The 27344-nt window shown below is 36.7% G+C and overlaps 1 protein-coding gene across 2 annotated transcripts; it reads right to left on the bottom strand.

Annotated features, from left to right (window-relative positions):
* Positions 1 to 750: 750 nt before the first annotated feature.
* On the bottom strand, positions 751 to 27344 carry TCEA1 (transcription elongation factor A1). Of its 2 annotated transcripts, XM_064386320.1 has the most exons (10): positions 27203 to 27344; positions 21411 to 21473; positions 16862 to 16967; positions 9034 to 9121; positions 7865 to 8013; positions 5960 to 6016; positions 4940 to 5094; positions 3408 to 3554; positions 2428 to 2499; positions 751 to 1289 (listed from the first exon to the last, which is right to left on the bottom strand). In XM_064386320.1, exons 1-10 carry the CDS (start codon positions 27269 to 27271, stop codon positions 1281 to 1283), a joined length of 915 nt encoding a protein of 304 aa, XP_064242390.1. In that variant the 5' UTR covers positions 27272 to 27344; the 3' UTR covers positions 751 to 1280. The 2 variants fall into 2 exon arrangements, with proteins under 2 accessions (XP_064242390.1, XP_064242380.1); XM_064386310.1 differs by lacking the exon at positions 751 to 1289 and having other exon boundaries at positions 1337 to 2499.

Below are 27344 nucleotides of genomic sequence, written 5' to 3' on the forward strand. Positions count from 1 at the left end.
TCCTTTACATTCAAGGAATTTATTTTCCAGGAGCTGCGCACACTCTTCCCATCCCCTCATGAATAAATTATACAGTGCCAAAATAGACCTCCTCAGCCTCAAACTCTAACAAATTAAGTAACATAAAATTAGATTTAATGAATTTAATCTCTTCTAAAGATGTTGACATGTTTTTCCTTGGAAACACATTTGCAAATATTTCTAAACATGCACTGTTAAAAAGCAAACTCTAAAAAAGCAGCATTTATATAATTTCTCATATGGAAAAGATCATAACTTTAATAATTTATTCCCACTTGCAGGTCTGTGATAGACACCGGATACCCTACATCTCAAAAATAATTTCATGAACAAAATCAATGCCATTTAAATGAAGGGAGTATAGTATTACCTCCCCAGCCAGTTTAATGTAATGAATTGGTCAGCTGGTGTTATTAGGATAGCCTACAACACAATGCCTTTGCTTATTTACAAAGTCTAAACCCAAGTTGCTTGTCAAGCACATTAAGCAAGACTGAACACTCAAATCAGATTTAAACACTATTTTAAGACATTCTTAGAAATAATGCTTGCTGATAGAAGGTAAAATACATGCTTTGGGCAATAAAATATATTGCATTGATCAAAGCTGGTTACATAAACAAGCTTAACCAACCATTGCAAAAGAGGTCATCATATCCACTAATAAATATTCAAACCCCATGACTGCAAATTTAGTCCTAGCCCAGAAAGAGCACACAAACTAGAGAGTTAATTAAATCGTGATTTAGTTCACAACTGAGTTTAATGTTATGAGGAACTCATATACCTTTTCTGCTTGCAAAGTAAAGTGAACAGAGCAGAGTGAAACAAATTTCATTCTTACAACTGAGCAAATGTGGAGAGGCAAAATACACACAGGAGGAGCGTGTATATTTCAGACCACAAAAAATACAGTACATTATTCACATAGTTAGAAAAAAACAAGACAATTACCAAAATGTTTAACTGGTAAAAGTTTAATGTCAACTTACTTATAAAAATGAAAAAATATTTTAAAATTCACCATACAATTGAGCAACCTGGCCCTACTGACTACCAGCTATAGGAAGGCATTTAAGGAAATGATGGTTGTGTCAAAACAAAGGCTAACTTGAGGCATGTATGCTGCTTTGAAATAAAAAGAAAGAAAAACCAAAAAACCCTCTCATTTGCAGGAAGCTAGATGCTTAGTCTAGTTTTTAAAGCTAATTACAAAATCCTCGTTCATACTGGTCCAGACATCTTGATAATTTCTTCTTCTAACAGAACTGTCAAAAGAAAAGAATGTTTTATGAGATCTTCATACATCTTAGCTCTAAATCTCTGCAAGAAGAAACAGAAATACAACACCAGACTTAGGATATGGAAATTACTAATTATAGCATTTGCTTATATTTTATCCATTCCTTCAGGCATCTGTATACCAACATTTCTGTAACTGCCACCTTACAAAAGGTTTTAAGGACAAATATACTTTTTCAGGTACTGCAAACAATTCCATCAAACAATTTCTAAGCTTTATATATTATTTAGATATCTAAATCTATTAGCTTATTATTTGATATTTATTATTATTTATCTATCTAAATATCTATTATTTAGATATCTTTAGAGCCCATATATTAACAATATTCAGCAATAAGCTATGTAAACCAAGATACAGAAATTTTTTTTTATGTGGTAGTCTCAATGTATACCATGGCATGGCCCCGCAGAGCTGCAGCATTCTGAACATAGGAAAAAAACCAGAATGAGGTTATCATGCCTCCTATGGCATGTGATCACACCTTCAACTGTAAATTTTACAAGCTTTCATGTTTCAGTGTTTCTCCATTTTATTGAACTACCAGTGTTTCTCAGAATCTTTATAAATTCTTGTTTCCCAAACTTAAAAAAAAGATTCAATCAAGTTATCACTGCTCTACACTTATCCTGGCACAGGAATATAGCATAAGTCATCTCTCTTTTTTATTACTTCTTCTTTTCAGAATAGCAAAAAAACAGAAAAAACAATAACAACAAAAGGTCTAAAAAAGGTCTGTTACACTCACCAATGCAGAGATTAAAACCAGTTAAAAGAACTTTGGGTGAAGAAAATGAAAACACAGTGACTAGCTTTTCACCACTTTGCATGGCAAAGCAGTATTGTAACTAAATGTCACAAGGACTAAGTCCTGACTTCTCTCTCCCTTTGCCACCAATCTTCTTGAGAGATCTCACACCTTCATTCTAAAATACATTTCTAATTTAAAACAATTTTGCAATCTCAACATGTAATATCATTAATGGGTTAAGAAGTAACTAAAAGTCAACAGAAAGTGATTTGTCACATTTACTGTAAACCCAAATTAACCACAGAGGCAGGCTGCCTGCTATCAAATATGCAGAGCAGTCTAACAGTCTTACCTTCCATCTGTTTCCACATTCATTACAGACAACAAATGTTGTCATGGGTTCATCAGCACTGCGGGTTTGAACCTTTGGCAAAGGCAAGAGCCAGAGAGGAAAAGGAAAATTAGTATCTTCAATTTTTCTTAGTGTGTGTTCAATGTAACTGTTTAAATCAAAGTTTAACATTAAGGAAACAAATTTTCATAAAAATACAAGTTAACTTTATGTATCAACTGAAACTGGGCTTTTTGCTGCGCTATAAAGCCACGATAAACTCGGATTTTGAGAGATTTAGTAGCACTAAAATACCAATTTCTGCACTGAAACTGTGCATGTATTTCTAGGAGAAGATTCTGCACTAAAAGTACAAAGGCCAGTACAGCCTCACATACATTTAGCAATGCAAAGGCTTTAAAGTCTCATGACTGAAAAACAACTTGCTATTTCAAGCATCTGACGAAGAATACAAAATATAAATGCAGCTGATCTGATGATGAAAATGATGTTCCCTGAAGCACAGTTAAGCCAATTAGAGCACCCTTTCTGTGGTTGTAGGAATGACTGCAAATCAGGGTCTAGTGTTAGTCAAATGGTACATTAAATATATATAAAAATACACATATGTATATACATACATATAATTTTCTGCTATTTAGTCCCTCTCTTACACACATTAAAAACAGAACCTCTCCTCCACAGAAAACCCTTACAAATATAATGTATTAAGAATTAGCAAAAATTTGCATTGCAAAGAAACTCAACTTTCAGTCTATAGATACTCAGCTTGGATCTACATAAAATTTTTGGCAAATAAACACAACAAACTTGCTTTACATAAGCACAACTAAGTAGATCCAGCTATCTTCACATTTTATAATTTTGTCAGCATTTTGTTGGAAGTTCATTTTGCAATTCCAAATCTTTTTTTCTCTGACAATTTTATATAGGACTTAAGATTTGAAAAAGGAGAACAAAGAATCTGAATAATCACGCACCTGGGTGTATGTACAGTTCTTCTTTTTGCACTTGCCACACGTAAACAGATCAGTTTGAGTACCTCCTGTTTTAGCCATCTGGTGCTCTCTGATAGCTTCTTTGGTCAGATTCTTGCGCATTTCTTTCAGCTCATCACTTGCCATTTCCTGTGAGGGAGGGACAAAGAGCAGACAGAGTTCACTAGAGAGTTTTAGCTTTAAAACAAGTTACCACTGTGCAAGCCAATACAATTTTTTATTTAGAATCCATGAACAACAACTCTGCTGAAGGGCAATGTAATTCTACACATTTTTAATTTTACAAGACTTAAGCTGGGCTATTTCACAGCACAGAAGCTACAAGAAATTAAAAATGTTCTCTTTTTTAACACATATAGGAAAAAAAAGTACAAGTTACAACATCAAACATCTAGAAATACTTCTATGCAAATACACTTCTGAAGTTCAGAAATGTAAGCGAGGCAAGGTAGAGGACTTAAAAGTCCTCCAAAGAGGCAAAAAAGATGCTCTCCCTAGGTTAATCTTTGGATAATTATCTCATTGACCTACATAACGTTTATTACAGGAAAAAATTTACATTGTTTTGACTTCCACATTTGTACTGATAAATACAGTACAGCCATAATTTACCATATGTCACCAGAAATCACATTAACTTCGTTCCTAACACTAACCAAAGAGTTCAGAATCACCCATTTTCTTTTTTCTTTAAAATAGTTTTAGTGCACAAGATCTCCACAAGGTCTAGTAATCAAGTGTGCACAGCAAAATCAATTTGTTACATTTTTCTTCAATGCAATTTTATTCACCATCCCATGTAGATGTGGAATGAAAATATTGTCTCAATGCTCTTTCACTACTGTTAAGAAGTAATCTTAACACTAAAGAGGTTTTAACCATTTGACATTTTAATCCAAAACATTAATCAAACAAAGAAAGTGCACTGGACAGGACAAAATATACATTTGTGCATATGTACATAAACATGTAGAACAAAGAAAATCAAAATACATACTGAAGGTACAATTTGCTTTTTTTACACATTCTTTCACCAGCCTCTGTTTACCCTAACCTTTATGTAAAGCCACAGTAAAAAAAAAAAAAACAAAAAAAACAACCCACTAAAAAAACCCACCATAATTTTCTTTTGGAATAAAGTTAGTCATGATTTTCATTAGTTGACCATAACTAATTTCCCTCAGTCTCCAAGATACTCCTTTATATTTCATTTGAGGGGACAGAATCTAACACATAGAAGCAGAGCTACAGAACTGAAACAAGACATTAACAAGATGCACTTTCATTTTTCTCTACCATAAAATCTAATTTTTTATTTGAATTTCTAGATCTATTTTGACTTGTAAAGACATTTTCATGCCCCCTACCCCAACACAGCCCTGTAATTCAGATTCTGCAAGCCACAAAAAAGTCACAGTCTTTCAGAAGTATGGGCAGCTTACATAGATTACTTTTATGGCAGGCCAGGATTTAACTCCAAGAGGGAAATAGTTCAAGACCTGTGCTTTACTTACCTCTGCTGTCATTTTGGCAAACTTGTCAGGAGGAATGTTTCCACATAATACATTTTTCCTTAGGTTAGGGTTCTTTGCATCCTTGAGATTCGCTATCCTACTTCGTACCCTGTTTTTGTATTTCATATCAGTGTTTTTTAATTCTTGAAAAATAGGTACTTCGGATTTAAGGAACAAAACATGGATAAGTAAAATAGAGTAAAACATTAACGAGTAAAACAGAGCATTAGAAAGGATTTATTCTGGAGGGCAAGTTCTAAACCAATGTACTTCTCCACTGTCCATTAAGTCCTTCCCCCATCCCAACCAACAGCTACCTTCCTGTTCAACACAGCAGAATTCACAACCTTGTGAAGCCTAATCATAGTTTAGCACAGGGTCAGTGAAATATGAATTTTTGGGTAGCAGGACCTCAACTGTAATTGTGAAAAGTCACCCATAACTTTATGTCCAGTTTCTTGATCTCATCCTGAGAATTAATTAATTTCTGAATGAAATATTCAAACAATGACAGTTCACTCACACAAATTTTTTTGTTAAAAAAAGAAGCACAGACCTCTGTTCTGGAACGATTCAAACACTGGTACCAGAACCACCCTTTTGAGAACTGTGAATTCATTTAGAAATAAACTTGTAGAAAATTAAATAAAGACACTAGAAAATTATTAAGACTGTTAATAAGAAAAAATTTTAAAACAGCATAGAAGAGCCCAGCATTTTATGTAAGAATGTTTCAGTAAGATATAATATTGCTGCTACAAGGAAAACATATTGAGCTGAAAAGAACCCCCACACACTCACCTACATGCATTCCTACATATTTTAAGGCAAATCATTTAGGTTGGGCTGGTTTTTTAAACACTACATTTATGTACTGATGTGTTGAACACAGTTGCCATTTTTGTTTTACATTAAATATAAAAACACTCAATATATAGATGAAGTTAATTAATTTGAAAATTATTGTGTTTTTCAAAAATACTCCTGCTCTAGAGCACACAGATATACAACAAAGGATATCTTCTTCAATCTGAGAACCCAGCTCTTCTTCATCAGCACCAATAGCAATGTAATCATCTGAGGAAAACAAATAATAAAATATTAGCAACCTGACACTCTGTGCTCTGTAGCCTTGAGATCCCTACAGTTCCAAAACACGGAAACTCAGCAAATTATAAAACACTTGCAGTGAGCCTTCTTGTTGTAGATGTAATTTTAATTTACTGTGTACTTAACCTCTCAACATTTATTACTTAGAAGAACACAAGTAAGTGAAAGAAGCAGAACAGAAGTTTAAAAGACTAAAAACCACTTAAAAACAAACAAAAAAACCCCCTTCTGCTACCTAGTTGCAAACACAATTAGGAATGAAAAACACTGTTATACAGAAAAATCTAAAATATTCCAATGGGCTTGGCATCTCTCCCATCTCCACAGCCTGTGCATAGAACAGACTGTTATAAAAGGAAAACATTTTATATTGTGTTTAATCAATTGTTTTAGTCCATACAATACAAGAATATAAGCAAATAAATGTTCTGCATGCATGGAAGAGAAACTTCATTAGAAACATGGTAATTAAATAACAAGCAATCGTATTAGATTTTTTAAAATGAAAATCAGAGATGTGTCATAAAAGACATAAATTAGAAGAAATAGACCACAGAAGTCTTGAAGGCACTAAAACACTTGAACTAAAATGTCTCAGGATAACTGTTTCCTGTTTCTGACCAAAATGCTTCTCCACAATGACATCTACCTTTCCAAGACAGCTTAAACACAAATTGCATATAATGTTTGCCTCCTCATTTCAACATGGGTATATTTCAATGAGTAACCCAAACATAATTTGTCCTTTGATCTCATACCAACGGTCATAAAACAACAAAATAACCTTATTTTTTAAACTCATGGATCATCAGCTTACATGTGGTGTAGAAAGCAACATAGCAAAAAAGGTTTTTGGAACGCTATTTAAAATGAAGACTACATAGAATTGTGAATAATACTAAGATGCTGTATGTGACTGTGTGGTCCCAAAAGAAGCCTATGAACTATATATCCAGATGACCACTAATTCATGGTCTTTAGTCAACGTTGTTTATTGTCTATACCTGAATTTATATGAATCAAAAGAAAGAAAAAGAGTGAAGAGAGTAAACACAGATGATGCGGAAGTCTGCTTACACTGGGCCGAGTTACACTAAGCTAAGGACGGAGAAAGAGAAGCTGGGTCATAATTTTGACAAAGGATACACCAGAAAAAAATCAGGTAATTCTGAAAAGTCCAGCTTTCAGTTTGCTCCTTACCTTGCAAATCATTCAATTTGTCAGTTTAAATACACCCACGTGTATATGAGAGATAAAAAGAAAAAAATCCCAGAACAGTCAAGGAATTTACAGATACCCAAAAGGCATGAGGTTAAGACAATGCAAGACTCTATTATTGCAAGTTATCTTAATGAAATGTCAAGAACAAATCAAAATAGAAAGGCAGCCTTCAAAAACTAAAATCTAAGGCTCCCAGGACCTCTGGTGTAAGAAAGGCAGTCTTGCATATAGTCACATCCTCTCAGTCAGAAAGACTGAGACAAAAAAAAATAGAAGCCTCTACAAAAAGGTTTAAATTAAGAATTAAGGAGGCAATAACATTCCTGAAAAGAAGATCCCCTGTTGGCAAGGTATCAGATGAACTGAGCCACAAAATGTCCTGAATTAGCAGCAACGAAAATGCATTTTGAAACATTCTCATGCCATCAAGGTTACTCATAACTTGCACCTTGAGTGAACTGGTTTATGGGTCTACACACACAAATGGATGTAAACAGGATTTATTCTACCCTAGAGGGTAGTAGAAGAGTGAGAAAGACAGAAATAGAGAAAAAGGAAATAGTTAAACTTGAAAATATAGTCTACAAAGCTCACCTCCTGTTCTGAGAGCTGCAGAGAGCATTTCTCTACATTTCACTCGTACAGAATCTGAAGTGCTTGGAGCCCGGGGAAAAGATGGGATGAAAGAATTTGAGGGAGCACTACCCTCCTCCTTCCTGCTGCTGGAATTGCTACTTGAACTGCTAAAAAAAGGCAAAATGAAAACCAGTATTAATGTTTTTTCCCCCTTCAAATAACTTTGTTTCTGGGCAAAATACGGGTCTTTTGCTACATCCATTTGATGGTATTCCAAAATAAGAACACAGACCACTTTTTAAAAGTTATTTATAGCTCTAGAGTCAGTACAATTTTTAAAGTGTCTTTAGACTATTCACTAGGGTATTCCACACAATAGAGACACAGCAGGTATTTCATTCCATTATGTGGCACATAAGCTTTAATTCTCAGTTCTTTACATTAACATAAATCTTTTTTCCTCCCACAGACCTTTACTTTAAGAAACAGTGACGATACATCACACCAACATTCATTCTGCAGCGAATGCCTTGCATTCAATCTGCTTACTGTACTGAAGGGGTGCCATGGTCACAAAAAAGCCTCCACAATTTATGTAGTTTTGCAAACTGTAAACCAAGTTTTCAGTTTCCATCTGGACATACAGTTAGAGGTTAAATTCAATTTTTAAATGGCTGCTGAACAGAGATCACTAAACTCAGAAATGTATAGAAGAAACGGGCTTGCAAATACTCTTTTGTAAATGTTCTTTAGCTCCTGCAGTGATATTAATGCAGGCTTCTTTTTCTGGTAACATACTCTGTGTTTACCAAAAAAAGTGCAGAGTGTTTATTAAACATAAAAACTAACACCCAAAAGGACCATATGCAATTACCACAAAGCACAGACTGAGAGTTGTTTGACAGTTCTCAAAGTTCAGTGCTAGTACCAAGAGAGGACAGAGTATTTGACAGACCCAACAGATGGAATAAACAAAACTTGTCTGGCCATATCTTGACCTATGTATGTTTTTTTTAATCATGTCAACAGTAGCACAGTTTACTTCCCCACCAACACATTGTTTCTTGTACAACTCTGTCCTTCAGAAAAGAACACGGCAGCTGTCTCTATTACTAATTCAGATCAAGTAGTTTAACATTAATTTATACTGAGTGAGACTATTTGCACAGCCATTAAGAATTAAGCACCTTTCTTCTCTGGCATCAGGGCTGTTTTGTGAGGAAGATGCAGGCTCCTTTTTCTTTTCTTCAGAATCTTTATCAGTTGAAGGTCCATCTGGAAATACAAAACATGAGAAACTCTCTTCTACCCAGAAATAGTAACTCATTTAAAGCAGTGGTAAAATATCATGATTTCTCCTGAATCAGTTAGAAATGCTATCAGCTCCCACTCTCTGCTTTGACCTTCTCTTGCAGTACAGCCTTCCACTTCCCAACACCCTCCCAATGCAGGAAATGGAAAACATGACAACACTTCAGATCCTTCAAGTCAAGTCCGGCATCTGCTTAAACTGGCAGTGAAGACATGATGGAAACATAGGCTTTTATGATTTATTTTTTCCAACACTCCTGCATTAGGTAGACAGTAACTTTCCAGGTATTGCATCGAGTCTCTGGAATTTGTCTTCCATGCTTTATATACTTAAGTACCTACTACATTCTTTTTAATTATGGTGTGGAAGACACCATAGTTGGCAAAATAGAAAGTTATTTTCATCTTTTTGAAGGAGTTTTCCAGACACACAGTATTTTCTGTGATAGCTCTTAAATTACTTGCCTCCGTATTCAAATATATTTGAATCAGCCATTCCCATACAGGCTACGTTTCACTATGATTTTATAAAGAATAAAGACAAAAGTCTTTATAGAAAAATCACAACATTTAACTCTAGCACAGCAAAAATGTATACACCCTTCCATTGTAAAGAGGATTTCAGAGTGGCTAAATTGAGTGCCTGTTTTGATTTGTTCTCTAGAAAGGATGGCTCTCTACTGCCTACAGAGAAAGCCTAGTGAGATTGGCATCACTGATTGACAGATTTCGTGAATTCTTCTTTCCAAGCCCTTATAAAGCTGCTATTACACTTCTAAATTCGTAGACTGTATTACTGTAATAAGCATATATTACAAACTTTAAATTCATTAAAAACAGGACAAGAAAAGGAGGGAAATCTGTTAAGGCTCAGTCTTGCCAACAAAGATGTCCTGAACTAAGTATGTAAATCCTTGTTTAGGCATCTAAAAGTATCTTATTTCCAGAGAAACCCCATTTCTGTGCTTCTCAGAGGAACTTGGTTGTATGCAACACAAATTTGGGTCTCTTCAAACATCGAGCTTTTTAATTTGATTTTTATAGAGCAGAAAATAACTGTACTGGCTTTATCTTTATAGGAACAATAAACTGAACATGATTTTGATCCTTTCCTTAACCTGTGAGTTCAGGAATTTATCCAAACAAATACCACTTTGTTAAAAAATCATCATAAAAGGAGAGCAGAGACAGCAGTACTGGATCAGACCAGGCACCAATCTACTATCCTGTCTCCAGCTGCACCTATAAAGAGATGCACACAAAATAGTACAGGAACCAGAAAAGCACAAAAAGATACTTCTTCAGAGTACTTCTCCAGCCTTCAAGAGCTCACCCATTGTTTGCAATGTTGTATTCAATCCTTGGTAAATTTCGTTTAGGAAAAAAAAGATAATTAAACACAGATGATGCACTCAGGCTGATTGTCTTTAATAAGCTGAAGATGTTATTCAAAAAAATTCCTAATAAAGAGACCAATTTAACAACTTGTTTATAAAAATAATTTCACTAAGAAAGCAAATGACTATAAACTGAATGGATCACATGAGTTCTCTGCTATGACAACTGAAGTGCACTAAGAGAAAGAAAACAACTCCCATTTTTAACACACATACTCACTCTCTCTATGGCAACAACTGATTACATGATATAATCTTTAAAGATGTTCCAAATATGCATACAATCTTATTTAACTTCATAATGTTTTAAGTACATGCTCACTTTTGTCAGAGGCTTTAAGACAAGGCTTGGGGTACAGCTCAAGTCCTGCAAAGCAGGAGCTATGCTACCTTTACCTACACATTTTTTCCTGGCACACAAGTTGTCAAAATCAGGTCCAACTTGTGTATCTCGTGCTTACTATGCACACACACCACAGTGCTATAGCTGGCACCCAGATCTCTTTTATCAAACACTTCCATTTAGCCCAGCACCATTTCACCAAGGGCAGGCACTTACCACCACCTGCCAATACCCCAATGGCTTCTTTCCCTTATGGAGGACAGACAGGGTATACCCAAGGCACACAGATAAAAGCACAGCTCCTCCTACAGCTGCAGACCCGTCTGTGCAAGGATGTCTCTCAAACCAAGGTCAGACTTGGACATCTTTAGCAAGTATGTCTTCAAAACTACAGCTTCTTTAATCACTTAAGGGTTTTTGCTTAATCTAGTTTTAGAAAGCTGAAAATAAAGTTAATATTATCCTAAGTGTTTAAGTCGCTTTATGGCTCAGAAATTGGAAAGCACAAGAAGAGATGCCTTCCATCTTTAAACTCACACAGTAATAAGGATATCTTGTTTTACTGAAATACTGTATTGACAAAAGAACAGAGTGCAATTAACAGCCTGCTAGGCAGCATTTCATCTATCCTCTGGGGACAGAAAAATTATCCTTGACAAATTAAAAGTCCCTACTAATTAGCTTATTTTGCATTCAATGACCAGACTCTAATACAGAGGAAGAATGACATCTAATGGGAACTATGAACAACCACAGAAATTCTAACAAAGTAAGGTGGAAAAAAATGGCCCTTCTGTGAAATGTCTTTAAAAATTCCAATGTGATTCACCTCAGGAAGTCTACAGAACATTATAAATATTTATATACTACAAACTACAAGTTGTTCAGTTCCTTTTTGCAATTCCATACAGCTATTCAAACTTACCAAATTTTTCTTCAGAAACAAATGGAAACTGTCACCAATTTTAGGACTGAAAACTGTAACTTTGCAGCTTTAGCTATGGCATCTTCAGGCAGCCATAAAAAAATCTCAAAGCTTTGGTTTTTTATAAGAGAAGTTGATTTATATTAATACTTCTTCTTTAAAATACAAAGAACATGGTAGTAACAAGAATAGACTATTAGTCATTGGAATAAGACATTCAAAATTTAACAACGGCACTGCAGTTTCCACCTGGGACTTGCAATTAATTTGAAAGATACTTGAATTGTCTCCAGTGAAAAATCTCTCCAGGGTCAAATAAGACATAACAGTGGTTTGTGTTATCAAACCAAAAATTTTAATGCAATAAGATACAGCCAGATAACATAATCTGAATGTCAGAAGCCATTAATAGCTTTCTCCTAGATTCTTCTATGTTACAAGCCAACACTAGACATTTGCTAGTAACAAGAAAAAAACAGAAAATATAAAGATTAAATGTTATTAATTTATAAATCTAACTTCAAATTAAGAAAAATATTAAAAGTAATTTTTTTCTAAAAATGGTAACAAAAGGTGGCTAGTTATTACCTGGAAGCACATGAAAATTTAATTTAGCAGGATATCATGTATTGCCTACTCAGGAATCACCATCAGAACTTGTTTCTGAGTGGCGATTCAGTTTAAATAAGTTAAATGAAAGAGATAAGAGAACAGGTATTAAATTACATAATTATTAATTCAACAATGACCTTCATATGCAATAATTATTTAGGCTCCATTTTCCAGACTCTGACCAAATAATCTTGAGATGCACGAGCAGCTACACTTGCCAGCAATTCCTCTACAAGATGCAGTAAGGCATGAAGGCAAGAGCAGTAGAAGTTTCTTTTCAGCAGTAGCTCTGGAAGGAGGAATATCTAAAAGTCCATAAATAAACAACAAAATTATGAACTGTTTGCTAAAGATTTTTTATCATCAGTGTCAAAAGACCATGACACATGGACTTATTAACTATATGTGTTTTTCTCTTATATAGTATAATGCATTGTGTGTTATCTCTCCACTGATTAGCTTAACAAATTACAGACCTACTAACAGTACATGAACAGTTCCAAATACACACTTCAGAAGAGGTGATTTCTACAGCTCACACTTGATATGAAAATGAAACTACTGAAATTGTTTTTGCACTTGATTCTGCTTGATGTCTTAAAAAGACATGTACTCTTCTTATCAAAAGTAAATAATATTCGTAAATGCTATTAGACTCTAATTTAAGAACTTGCTTCACCAGGAACATTTTTTTCTTTTTTTTAGCAAAGCCAGTAGGCTTTGAGATGTCCTTGAATAACTTCACTTATGACAGCATTAACATACTTTAACATGTAAGATAGTCCTAGATTGCACCTGCTGGCTCCAGGAGAATCAAATCCAGGTTTGAAATAACAAAGGATTTTGTAAACAAAGTAATCTTAGTAAAATACTTCTGTGATGCCTGACTGGTGTTATTAACACTTAAACACTCTTAAAATAAAATTACTCAGGCACGCCCTTCTTTGAAATAGGCATTTCAAAATGTTTGTGGCCTCACTTTTAGTTTTCAATACTGGCAACAGATGATCACTTAATATTAAGAATATTGTGTCACACTTCTGCATTTTCAGTTCAGTGTATAAAGTTATTGGAGGAAAGTTTACCTACAGGTCTGGACATCCTTTTCCCTGTATACTCTTCAGTTCAGCAAGTGGTTATTTACTATGAGGGTTATATTCCTTAAGGAATATTTGTTGCTTTTCTAATATAAGAAACACTCCTGACAATCTAAATGAGTGTGCATAGATTCATTATCTGCACAGCACACTCTGTATATTTAGCAACTTGGCAAAGCAATCATTATTGGTAAATCCCATGTTATAACTGAGCAGCATTTTATTCTGAGCTGAATTTAGCTCCTTATGCAAATTGTGACCATCTCTGCTGTGTAGTTTAACTTTCAGAAAGTATCTGAAAGGGACCTTGCACTGTGGCTTACTCAGTGAGTCACTTCATATGGTTACAAGCCCTCTGCTGCACAGCTTCTGACCCCTCCACAAAACATTTGATAACCTGGGAAGGCTCAAGTCAAGCCACAAAGATCTGGTGATTCACAACTCACCTTGCTTTATTCTCATGTTTCCCATTCATTCCTAAAAACTAAATTCTGATAGCATTGAACTGAAACATTACATGCAGCCTGAACAGTGAACAATTCTTGCCTAAATTCAAAATGTCATTTATAAAAATAACTCACAAAGACTTCAGAGCTCTGAGTACAATGCTTGGTACGATTAACAGCTGTCCGCTTCTGCTGCCATCTTTGCTCCATACCATTTTACATGCACTATAAACAGCATAATCGAAACTCATTTCTCAAGCAGCTCAACATACGGTATTTCGCATTCTTCCAAGAAAGCCAAAACTAATGATAAAACAGAATAAGAGTACTTTGTAAGATTCCCACCCATATTTATACCCTATCTTTCACAGTTATGAAACTTTATGTTCTAATGAGTTACTGAGCAGTGATAGAAGAGGCAAAACATCTGCCTTACTATGCTTTATTATAAGCTCTACATTACAACCAATGAAAATTTAACTACCAAAGTTTTCAGTGTAAGCAGTACTGTATTTTCAGGATTCATTTGATTTTATGCAGTAAGTGCATTACCACAATTATACTAGAGCTGGCACAATAATGTACACACAATAATATCTGTTCTGTAACAAAAATTAGCACATGAACCAAGGTCACATAGTCATCGCCTCAAGAAGTATTTGGTTCTGATAAATGCCAAATATTTACTGGCTTTCCAGCTCCTTCATGTTTGACATGTTTGACTTCACCTCATGCAAAATGCCTTAGTTAGAGTCTCCCAGCTGTGTTAAAACAATATGAATCTAGGAAGCTACAAAAGGGGAAGGTCCACCTTGCCCCAGCTGTTTGTTACTGCTATAATCCCTGTGCAGGAAACAGCAACTGCAAACAGGCTGGACCAAAAAGTGATAGTTGAAATTTAAGCCAGAATAAATGAACAAAATTATTTTCCAACTGGTCAGTTCCCAGCTCTAGTCTTCTGGATAGCCACTCCAGCACTAGTTGTAACACAGGAGGGAGCAAAGAGGCGCCTGTGCAGAAGGGAAGTCAGGAGCACTCCTTTGCACAGCAGCCGACACCCAGATTGATCTGCTGTGACCTTCAGGCACCACATTCTTACCCAGACTACTACAGCAGGGAAACCCTCCAGGCAGGAGTGACACTCCCCATGTTTCACAACGTTTGAACACATAAACACCAATAAACTTTAAATAACAATGCTTTTAGACAATTTTGACTGACTTAAGGAATTCAAGCATTAAAAAAAATGAGACAATTATTTTTAGCGTAGTGTCTCAACAAAAAAATGGGAAATCCTTTACTCAAAGGACAGCAATAATCAAGCAAATCTCCCACTCCCCAAGGAGAGCAGCATCTAAGCACACTCTGGGTGAGAATTCTGTTAGAAATGAGAGTATCTCCTCTACTATGCTGTCTAAGCTAAGTGGCAGGATTAAAAATTTGATCTTCCAAGAAAAAAAATTAACTCTCACCAAATATTGATAGGGTTTTGTTTTTAAAATTTAGACTAATAACTTATAATTATTTGAGAACTAAATCACTCAATCCAGCAGCTACTTTTAGAAGTCTTTAGAGTAACTGACACTAATATGCAAGTCAATTTCTCCACCTATATACCTTACCATTTTTATATACTGATGTAATAAAGTTGGACTTCCACATTTATGTTTAAAAATAAAAAGTATATTACTTTCACTATTTACCAGTTAACTCTGATCAGATCCTACACTAAGATCCTGTATATGCATTTACTTTTATTATTAAGGTCATTATGAATTTAGAGGTATTTTATCAGCATGTCTAGTATTATCTAATATTAACTACTAAAAATAACATCATTAGTAGGTAGGTTAAAAGTCTTTAAGGTAGCTTAAACAAGTTTGCTGTAGAGGTTGCTGTTTCTTACTAGAGCATCAAAGTTTAAGGTTCTGACAAACTGTCCATTTCTACAGAGTATTTTCTATATCATTTACAAGACAGTAATAAAGTATCTGATAAAACACTTCACAACTGATAAAAATGAGGCTGAGTTCAAATGGTAGGGGACTTACACTCTCCTGGTATTTGGCATATTTTTCCAGACAGAATGGTAAATATTTAAATTGTTACGTAAACTGTTTTCTCTTCTAAAATTTTAAGCTTCAAAAATCTTAATTTACCTAAGCTTACATACAAAGAAACAAAACAGAGTGCACCACAGTGTATGAACAAAAATTTCTGGACATATTCTGAGATTTATGTGTTTTCAGATATATTAAGTACTACCAAATACCCTTGAATAAAACCCTAACAGAAAGCTTTTAAGCTTATTAATTGCTTTAAGGGATATTAAACAAAAAGTATTAAGTTGTAATTAGTAAGCTGTTTAAAATTGTGAAGGTTTTAGTTTTAGAAAGTGCAGCTCTGTTTCTCATTAACTGTAAGTTCTAACATCTAAGATTTTAACATCTTTAATGGTTTTTTCTCTTCATAACCAAACATCAAAGCCTCCACACTCTCACATGAGACTCTGCACCAGTTCTTCAGAGTACTTGTTATATTTGACAAAGAAAATAGTCAAGAAGTTTGTTAGTGCTTAGAGCTGCAGTAAAGTCACTCCAGCTCAACTGCAGGCAATGAGACTTCAGAAATGAATCACATCACAGAAGCTGATTTCCTGCTGCCTGCCAGCCCCAATAAAATACTTTAACTGTTTCTCTGCACACACTCTCACAGTAATGGCCTGGTGACAGTCAAAGAGTAAAAAAACAATTATACCAGCACAGGAAGCTTCAACATTCACACAAAAGCACAAATATGTCTCAAGCATGGTAGTGCCAATGATGAGCACCACGGCTACACAGAGTTAAAACATGCAAGAGCAGGGATGTTTCTGTTGCCATACCTAACAGCTTCTTCCAAGACTTGATAAGAGATTTTGCTAAAGATGTAACCTCTTCATCTGTGCTTTGCTTGCGTATTGCATTCACTGACATTCCAATTCTGGTAGACTGCAAAAGGAACAGAAAAATACATTATCACAAGTGACACGAAGACAATTTAACAAATAAACATATATACATTTGTACTTTGACGTGAGTTTTTACAGTATCTTTTTTTCTTTTGTGGTGGGTTTGTTTCCTTTTTTCTTGTGATTCTCGGGACAAAACACTGCAAGCCTTTAAAAATTATTTTAACAACATGGACATTTTAAAAAGAAATACAACAGTATTACCAACTGTCTTCACAAAAATTTGGGGAGGGGTGGGCAGTGATGGTGGGCACAAGGGTTAAGGATTGTATTTATATTTCAGCACAATAAGAGGCTTGCTGACTTCTTCATTGACATCATACTCTTAGAATTCCCATTTAGTGGCTGTGGAAAAAGCTGTAATACCCAGCTGGGAGCAAGCATGTTTTAGGTAACTAAAAATTTTGGCGATACTGAGATTCTTTAGAATCATTAGCACAGAGGGTTCTGACTTAAGACAGAAGCAGTACTCTCTGTGTTTAGGATTTTAAAGAATGAGTTATCCTATCTTTCTGAAAAGGCTAAGACAGTGACAAGCTTTAAGCCTTTGCCACTACTGCCACCTACAGAGTGAATATGAGAGTAAGTTACAATTCACGCCTTTCAAGACTCAGATGATGATGATGACATAAATATAGTTCAACAGTAACATTTTAGAAGATTTATGGCTAATGTGTACATGTAACAAGGAGAAAATTTCCACCCTTTTAGCTTCACAAGAGGAGAAAAGCATTTAACAATATAAATAAGGATTTTATTATCTTTTTGTATTCTGACTGATGACTAATTTTTTTTATTTGCTATCAAGATGCTCAGTTTTGTTGCAATACCATTTACAGAACTCACTAAATATAAATTACTCTACTTACTTTTGCAATAGATCATCATAAACTTCCTTCTTCTTGAAAGGAAAATTTAAATCTTTGTGGCTCACAAGATTTAATTGGAAATTAAAATGTTCCTGCAAATTACTTCTTACAACCCAAACAACACTTTCTGAGGTACCATGGATGTGCTAAATGACTGGAAATATACTGAAATAATCCATAGCTATTTTAGCCAAGGAAACATATTAAATAACCTCAGGCCTGAGCATCAGCTCTAAACATGCATTTTGAATTAAAGAAAACAGATGGTTACTCACCTGTAACTAAAATGTTCCAAGATGGACTCTGCTCACCCACATTAATGGTATTGGCCATTTCCCTTGATATTTTGAACACTTTAATCTCAACAATATGTTCAGACAGTAAAAAAATAAGACATCCTTGAAAATCCATAAAATACCACATCTGGATGCGAAAAATGTATCTACCAAAAAACCCAACCCTCCATTAATAGCTGGGCACATTGGCAGCTTATGCTCATCAGCGAAGGGAAAACACACAAACTTACAGACTTACTTAACTAAGTAAAATCCAAAAACACAAGTAAAATTCAAAACTAACCAGAAAAATTTCTTCTTCTGATCACACTAGAGAGACAGTCTATGGGAACTTTCTGAACTGCCAGTTTTCTTAAAGCAGTACATAAAAAAACCTCATTTCCTTGCTTTTACAGAGCACTGGATCAGGTCTACCTGACGAGAGGGACTAATGACTTACTAATTTATCTGCCTTCTAACTGGCACAGATAGTCACAAAAGATCAGCGTTATATTCTCATTACCGTGTTTTAGTGACAATACAGCTGACAGAATTTGAAATTTCCTTAGTCGTCCTCTCTGTAGAGCTGTTCTTGTGACTGCCATAGTTAAATGAAAAACTCCAGTATTTTCATTCTTTCTCACTTTAAATTCTAGAGCACTTTACATCTGCTTTCAGAGTAAAGACAGTCAAAGACAGCATAAGACAGCTTTTTTCACGCTGAAGCACTGAAGCTTTGGCCAGCAGCCCTCAGTAGGTGTGGTGTGAGCAGTAGTGAGCACAAGTAACCTATGACTGAACACAAAGCAGAGCACACCGTGGCAGCAGGTGTGCTCTAACCAGAACAAATGCAAAAATGTAAGGAACACAGCTGGGGAAGGAGAGCAACCACCGAAGCAAGCAGACCTGCTTCCAACTTTAAACTGTAAGTGCATGAGGACAGAGAATTGGTGAACACTCCCAATGGCAAAGCAGAGCCAAACCAACCACTGAAGAATAACCACCTCTGGGTTTCTAGGTCTTACCAGTGAACTGCCCTGAAGTCATTAACAAGGGCTGTACATCACAGCCTAGTTCTGCACATGTGTGTGTCATTTCCTGTAAAACCTGTTTGTGAAAATACAGCCTGACTGTGTCACTCACTGTTTAGCTGTGCACTAACTACAATTAGCACCAGGCACATGATGCCTTTAATGCTCTGAAGCTGCTAAACAGATTTGCAAGTCAGACCACTGGATAAATTGTGTGAGGAAGCCTACTGGCTCCCTGCCTAGCTGAGAAAGGATCAGCTTGCTTACATAAAGCTCATCAGATGTAACACAGTGGTATTATTGCCTGTAATCACTTCACCTTTCTGTGAAAATAAATGCGGCAAGAAAGACAAAAGACACCAGCACAAGTCCAGACTACTAATATGCACCTTCCTATTGCATATACCTGTGAAACTAGTCAGAGGACCTCATAATTTCAGGCTGAGGTAGCAGTGGTATTACACAAAAAATCATCACTTCTCTTATTACACAGGAATAACAGAGCTAGCAGAGCTTTTCTCAATGTAGCAAGCTTTCAAAGCTCCTCAAAAAATGGGTAAGGAAGTATGCTTTTCAGTTTTGTTCTGCATTTCATCAATTCAAACACATTTGTCAGAAGTCTTGATCTGCACAGAGGAAGACAGTGCTTCCACTATCCCATGATCATCACCCTTCCTGACCCTGGCACGCCAATGATCCACCACCAGAGCAATGAGTACAATTTTTTCACATTTCAGCTCTTGCTCCGAGTCCACCATTGCTTAAGCAAATTTGGGAGGCCAACAAAGAAAGTTTATGTCAGACTTTACATATTATCAAACTCTCAAAGAAAAAAAAAAAAGTCCAAATATGTTGCTAAATGCAATCTTATGCAGTAGAACTGTTTTGAATACAGCAATGGATATTTATGAAAAGCTTCCTAACTAAGGTACAGACAATGCACTGTGCAAGAGTATCCCAAAGTACTTGAAATTCCAGAGCCCTTGCAGAGAGATTTTTAACTCCAAAGGCAAAATAATGCTATTATACTTAATGCAAAATATCATTTGCATTAAGACCTGCACAAAGAAACTTCAAAAAATCAGGTTAACCAGAGGGGTTTTCTGGGTTTTGTTCTTATTTTGTGTGGGGTACTTTTTCTGGGGGGTTTTGAGTTTGTTTTCTTTTTAAAGAAGAAGGTTGAACATAGGGGACAAAGCATAAGAGTTGTAAAAGCATTCATGCATAAAAGTGACACCTTAAAAATCCTATTTTTTTGTCAGAAATAGTATTAGTAATAACTTCATAATAACTAAGTACATTCTGCAAGTATACAGAACACATGAATCAAAAATTTTATCACTCCTGACACCTTTAAAATTTGAACTTTACAGCTAATTCTTTATCTGTGACCATTAATTGCCCCACAGAAAAAAGATATTTTTCAGTCTCCTCCAATTTAAGTGGCTACTTAATTGGTCTCAGATTTAACTGAAATTTTAAAATTTTCACAGATAGGGAATATTTGGCTAGTTTGGAACAAAAGTTTCTCACTGATAAATTACATGACAAACTCTGAAACTTGTCATGAAAGGAAAGTTGACCAAGTTTATTTTTTGAAAGAATTTACAAATAATATATGAAATATTGCTAAAGATGTAAATCTAAGCAACATTAGTGAGAGTATCCATGCAAATGGGAGAGATTTTACCCCTCCATCACTTCCAGCCCAGGACAGTAAAAGAGGAGTATAATTTCCTTAAGAAATACATTACTCAGAGTGAGGGAGAGGGGACATGGAGTGTGTGTCAAATACAACTTGCCTAAGAGGTATCAGCTATGTTTCTCCTCACCTACAAGGCAAAACCAGAACAAACTACATAAGAAAAGATGGTATCAGATATAATCAGATGCATTCTCCTTCAAGAGGAAGGAAACACACCTCATTTGTGTTAGAGTAAAAATTTAAGATTCTATATCTGGTAAATTTGTATGCAGCTCTTCTCCCTTGTCCACAACAAAATTCACAACTCTCAATTTAATCAGAAAGGTAAGCTTTAAGAGTTTTCCACTGGAAGAAAATACTTAAGATAAGTGTGCTAAAACAGGTGAAGTGAGACTAGATTACCACATAACAAAACTGATGCTTCCAAGGACTTTGGACTTAGGAATCTATTTAAATAGTGTAACCTTCATTCAAATCTGCTGGCTCCACCTTCTTCATTAGGGAGTTAACATTTGCAACACAACAACAATAACAAAATCATACCTGTAGTAACTCAAGGGTCATGGGAATATTCTTAAGCTCCTTCAACAAATCAAGAGCTCCAGCCTAAAAAAAAAGAAAGAAAATAAAAAAGTCAACTTAGTAGCAATCAGGAACTCCAAATAAAATATCAACAACATAATCTTATCTGCCCTCAGGGTCACATACTGGGTTCAAACTACCAGTTCTCAATTTATCCACAGAACTAGAACAAGGAATGTTTCACTTCACAAACTCTAAGCATTAACAGGCCTTAACTTGGAAATCAAAGTATTCACTCAAAGACTAGGGGAGTTTTACCCCATGTAACTCAAATGACAGTAAAAGCATTCTGTCTGTTACTACCTAGCCAACACACATCTTCAAGGGTGCTTCGCTTAACAGCATCAGAAACAATCCACACAACAGCAGCAATTTTCAGTTCAGAAAAAACACATCAGTTTTAGGACAAGAACTTGAGTTGAGAAGCTCTGCACAGTCCATCAATAATGCACATATATATATACATATCAAACATACACAGACAGCATTCTTAACTGTATTTGTGGTGATGTGGTAAAGCCACACGTCGCTGGTTTTTATTTTTCCCCTGCTAAGACTGTTAGGAAAGGTACTAACTAATTCTGTGTAAGCAGCTTTCTAGATAGATGATTCAAGTTCAGAGACTGAACTATTAGATGTTAACAAAGTCTACACTCAGCTACTTTAACAATTCATTCCTTAGCAATTTGGGTCTTACTTTAAAAAACTTTGGATAAATGTGAGCTCTGTAATTCTCTTTAACCTCTCCAGTCTTGATGATTTACCAACTCTGCTTGAGCAAAGCTCTGCACTATCCACTTCTGACTGTGCACGTGGGCTACCAGCCTACACAAACCTCCCAAAGGCTGAGATGATTTGGCTGTTATTCAAGTGCACGTGGTGCTGGACCTGGAAGCTATGAACAGAAGGGAGGCAACAAGTGCCTGTGCATCCAAGAGGCCATTCAGTTCACTCAGGCTTAGTTCATTACCTTTCTTTTTTTCTTCTTTTTTTTTTTTTAAATTCATGAGGTTTGGAAATAAATCCCACAAAATTTCCATCTGCAAATCTGTGGACTTTGATTCACTTTTCTTTCCTTGCCTCTTAACTCAGCCTATTTTATTTTGCTTGCTTTTCAAATTCTCCCTAATCAACTTCTATTATAACACCTGCTGCAAGGAAACTTAAAATATTCTGCTACAATTGCAGTCTTACACTTTAACAACTAAAAATAAAATAGCCATCAGGAGGTTGAGAAAGATGGAAGCGGAACTTTGGTGTCACATCTAAAAACCCTCAGCTTTGGATACCTTCAAATGTTGGCTACAACCTTTGTTTTTCAAACACTTCTGACCCAAAGAAACCTCCAGACCCAAACATTTCACCAAATCCCACCTCACATAAATTCAATTAACATTTAAAGCTAACATTTTACTATTTTGCCACGATAGCAAAAGTTCTATTTAACTTTTATTTGTGTTACACAAAACTTATCCAGTCTTAACCACAGAATTTTAGCAGCAATGATGCAAGACTGAGAAATGTCACAATGTTTTCAGGTGCTAAATTGAGTTGGCATACTAAACCATATCTTTCTCTCAACAGCCCTAAGTGTGGTTTCCTCTGTGCAAACACAGATCCAAATAAAGCAAGTTAATTATCTTCACTGCTACAAAACAAAATCAAGAAAATTTTCTTAGCCAAAATAAAACTCATGACAGAACTCCATGTGCCATTTAAAAAAATATAATCCAATAAGACTTATCTCCAAACAAATTAAGTTATTAGCACAGTGTACACAGCATGTAATTTTAAAATTAACACAGCTGCAAATTCAACATGAAAGTAACACTGTAATGCAAAGTAGCATTCTCCTCATCTTAGAAATACAACCTAGTCAAAATTCCTTTGCCTGTTATATTCCTTCCCAACTGCACATGTGAAAACAAATTTATTATTCCCAGAGTAAATGTTTTCCAATACTAGCAACTTGATACGTAGCAAATTGACGTGCAGGTTGACATGCAACAATTTTTAAAAAAAAAACGAAACAGAAAACAAACAAAAAACCAAGCAAACAAACAAACAAACCCCACAAAAAATCGCACAAACAACCAAGAACAACAACAAAACAAAAACAAAACAAAAAAACAAACTGCCAAAACCCCCACAAACAAAAAAGCCAAACCAAATCAAACAACAGGTTAACAGATGTTATCTACATTTTATGCTGGTTTCTGCATCAAATTACCAAAATTGATAATGCACTAATCCTTTCTAAGCCTTCATTTCTCTAATCAATCATACTGTACACCACAAATTAGATGCTTTAAAATTGAATTTAAATTGGTTTTAAACTCATACCAACTAAACAGCTTTTCATAATCGCTATTCTTAGCACAAAGTCAAATGATCTCTGTATCTCAGAACTATTGTGGAAGTTGCACAGCATAACTTGTAATTACTTTTCTCCTAATGTAGGACTTCTGTGTTCAAAAAACCCGTCCGATCATTAAGACCATTGTTACAAATTTCTTTTAAAGGCATTTCTATAATTTTATAGAGAATGGAAGGCAATGTCCCATTCTCCTAAGCTGGCTGGCTTTCAATAAACCTTGTCACTCAACAGAAGTCAGCTTCATACAGACCCAGTAGATTACTCCTCTCAGCTTTCAGTTGGTCAGACCACAACAGCACAGAACAATATTCTATATTCATATTTTAAAAGCTGAGCTTCAGGCAATAGAAAATGACGTACATTTTTGAAGACAGCAGAGCTATCCAGTTATAATTTCATTCTACTTAAAGGAGTATACATTTAATAACACAGACAATTTTATTTTCTTCTCTAAATTTACTCAAGCATTCTTGATTTTTTTTTTTTTTATCCATGGGTGCAGCCTTATTTTTCACACCTATTCATTACAGCAGCTTAATGAAAGAGAGGTGTACTTAGATACAACAGAAGCTAAAAGGAAGGCACTACAGGTTTTAATCCAACCATATTCTGAAGGAATCTATTTCAATTTGAAGCAACAGCAGAAATGCATATGGCACAGTGCATTAAATACTAAATCAGATTATCTCCTCCTTCAAAACAAAAGAACTGCATATATCATTTCACTAAAATAGTTATGAAATCTGCACACCTACAATTAAATCCTTAGTGAAGGCAAATCACCAAGAGTCTGACTCAGAAAGAGTGTCTGCATGGCCTGCCCTTTTAACTCATCAAGACATGTCACAGAGTGCTTTGCCACAAGCCAGAGTCACCTTTTGTATGAGAGATCAAACATTTCTTGTCATCTGACTCTTGACAGCTTCAGAGAGAGCAAGTATCAAAGCTTTTTTTCCTTTCTTATATTATTAATGTGTCTCATCAAACCATTCTCATTCAAAGACACAGACCAAATACCTGTTCTTGATGAGTATAAATGGAGGAAGGAACACAAGAGGTTGTCAAGAGCACCATTATTCAGTGGGTACTTGTGTAAGAATGCATGTATCAATTCTTCATTTTTGTGAGACAATAAAGTACCTCTTCATAGAGATTACCTTAATAATTTTGCTAAAGTTAGCATTTAACTGCAGGGCAGAATTAGGCAGGAAATCACTTTGTGCAATAAAGAAATACCTTGTTAATGACAAAGACTTAGTAACAACAACACGGAGATGGTTTGAACACTAAAGTACATCCTCTCCTTTGATGCCGCTAAGGGTTTTTATCATGCTACACACATGTGCTTTGGACAAACTGTCAGATCTCCACTCTCGGCCACAGTGGCAGCTCATCGAGAAAACATCAGCCTAACAAAGGAGCCGCTTGTGTGCAGCAAGGAGCCTGACTGAAGGAGCTCTGTTCCAACAAAAGCCCGACGCCTCTGGTGCCCCCACGCTCTCACTCCTCGCTCTCAGTGCCGGGACAGAGGCGAACACGAAGGTGCAGCTCCGGCTCCAGCCAGGCACAGCCCGGCCCAGCTGTGCCCGTGCTCAGCCACGTCCCCGGGACGCTGACCCCTGGGAAGTCACCGCAGCGCTCCCCAGAGCTCTGGAATTCATTGTGTTACACATGCTAGAGTGTGAATACATGTTCCCAGCTGCTGTTAGGAATTTCATCCAAACTCCTAAGCCTCTCAGATCACAGAGAAACACCCTGTAGTCCCTGCAGCATCCCTGGTACGCTACTCCCCAGAATCAACAGCTATTCTCATGCTACCTGCGAGCTGTCATTTTCTTTCTGTTATCAGAAGTTTTACAAATAAAATGGAGTTGGCTGCCCCTTATCAGTCTCATGACTGTGTTATTTAAGCATTTCAGTCAGTAAGTATTCACCCTTTCAACACCTTGTAGGAAAGAGCCACTACTTCAGTTTTAGAGAAAGTGAGACAGCAAATGCTTTTGTGCTTAAATGCATGGAGAATAGAAATAAAAACAAAGAGGGAAAAAGAATGGAATTAATAAATGCCAGTTATAAAATATTCTTTCCTCTAGACAAGGGTCTTGCTGCCACAATGTATCATTTGAGAGCTGAAATATATCAGAGCTAAACCACGCCATATTATGGAACCTTAGGGATTGAAGCATGGCTTGAGTGCACTGACAATGAATTTGTTTGTATTCTGAACTAAACAAATCTCCGTGGTCTAATACAGTCAGTATTTCTACAAATATGCAAATATTATTAATAATGCTCTTTATACTCTCCAGTATTAAGCAATAACAAAACTACTTCTATAAAGGGGAATTGCACAGTGTTGAGTTCTGAACTGTTACTAAGTTTTTCATGCTCTATCATAACATACAGAAAAAAACCCCTTAACTTTATGTATATAATAGTACCTTGCAGGGAGAACAACAATCACGTGTACAAGCACAAATTTCCAGTGAATAACAATGTGCCCACCCGATCAAGAAACAGTAAACAGAGTTGACAACTTACTTGCATGCTATTTTATGTATAACCATGATCAGTTATCTGGTTGTTGCTCTACACTCTGATTTTACTTACTCTGATGTGTTTGCAGGCACCGTATAAAGACCATATGTTACCTGAGTTCTTTATGAAGGGCATACATGATAATAACACTTGAGCTAAGCCAATCGAATCCTGCCTAACTATATTCGTCCTCCGTTCTAAGGCACCAGTTATTCTCCAGATTAAGGAACACAATTAGAAATGTTGCAGGTTAAAGAAAAAAGAAGAAGAAGAAAAAAGGCTCACATTCCTCATCTGTTTGTGAAGTTTGCCCACTCAACTCTGCCCCTGCCGCAGCTGGGTTCGGGCTCTTCACTCATATCTTATTTTTTACATCCCACCTAAAACTCCACCTTTCACACCCAAAAACGACAGCAGCGCATGTACAGGGGCCATGTCCGCCGGCGTTCTCCTGGGGTGACAGCCTTTCTTTCCCCGCCAGGGCCAGCACCGCGCTTCCAGCGAGCAGGAAGCGGAGGGCGCTCCCAGCCAGGGCCGCTGCCCGGGCGGGAACCTCCCGGCGGCCCAAGGCGCTGCAGCGAGGGCGGCGGGGCCGCCCCGCGGGGAGCAGAGCCGGCCGCCGTGCCCCCGGCTCTGGCGGGGCCGGGGAGGCGCCGCGGCCCCGCGGGGCGGCGAGGGAAGCGCCGCGGCCGCCGGGCAGCGCGGGGAAGCGCGGCGGCGGGAAGGGACAGGCCCCGCGCCCGCGGCAAGCACGGAGCGCCGGGCCGGCCGGGGCCGCGCCGGGGCCCGCGGCACCGCCGCCGATCCGCCTCCCGCCCCGTCCCGTCCCGGCGCTCACCGCGTTCTTCTTCTGCACCATCTTGTCCATCTTCTTGGCGATGCGGATGATCTCGTCCTCCGTGGCCATGGCGGCGGCGGCCCGGGCGGCGCCAGGCAGCGCGCGTCGAGCGCCGGCCGCGGGAGGCGGCAGGCAGCGCTGC

The sequence above is a fragment of the Passer domesticus genome, chromosome 1, assembly GCF_036417665.1.
Source record: "Passer domesticus isolate bPasDom1 chromosome 1, bPasDom1.hap1, whole genome shotgun sequence".
Taxonomy (NCBI): domain Eukaryota; kingdom Metazoa; phylum Chordata; class Aves; order Passeriformes; family Passeridae; genus Passer; species Passer domesticus.

What these genes read in the sequence shown, in the direction of transcription:
- TCEA1 (XM_064386310.1), bottom strand. Translation starts at nt 27,271, where the DNA reads ATGGCCACGGAGGACGAGATCATCCGCATCGCCAAGAAGATGGACAAG. An exon ending in TGGTGCAGAAGAAGAACGCG is followed by an intron (nt 21,474 to 27,202) that starts GTGAGCGCCGGG and finishes CTTTTTTTTTAG; the next exon opens with GCTGGAGCTCTTGATTTGTT. An exon ending in GGGTTCTCAGATTGAAGAAG is followed by an intron (nt 5,095 to 5,959) that starts ATATCCTTTGTT and finishes AATCCGAAGTAC; the next exon opens with CTATTTTTCAAGAATTAAAA.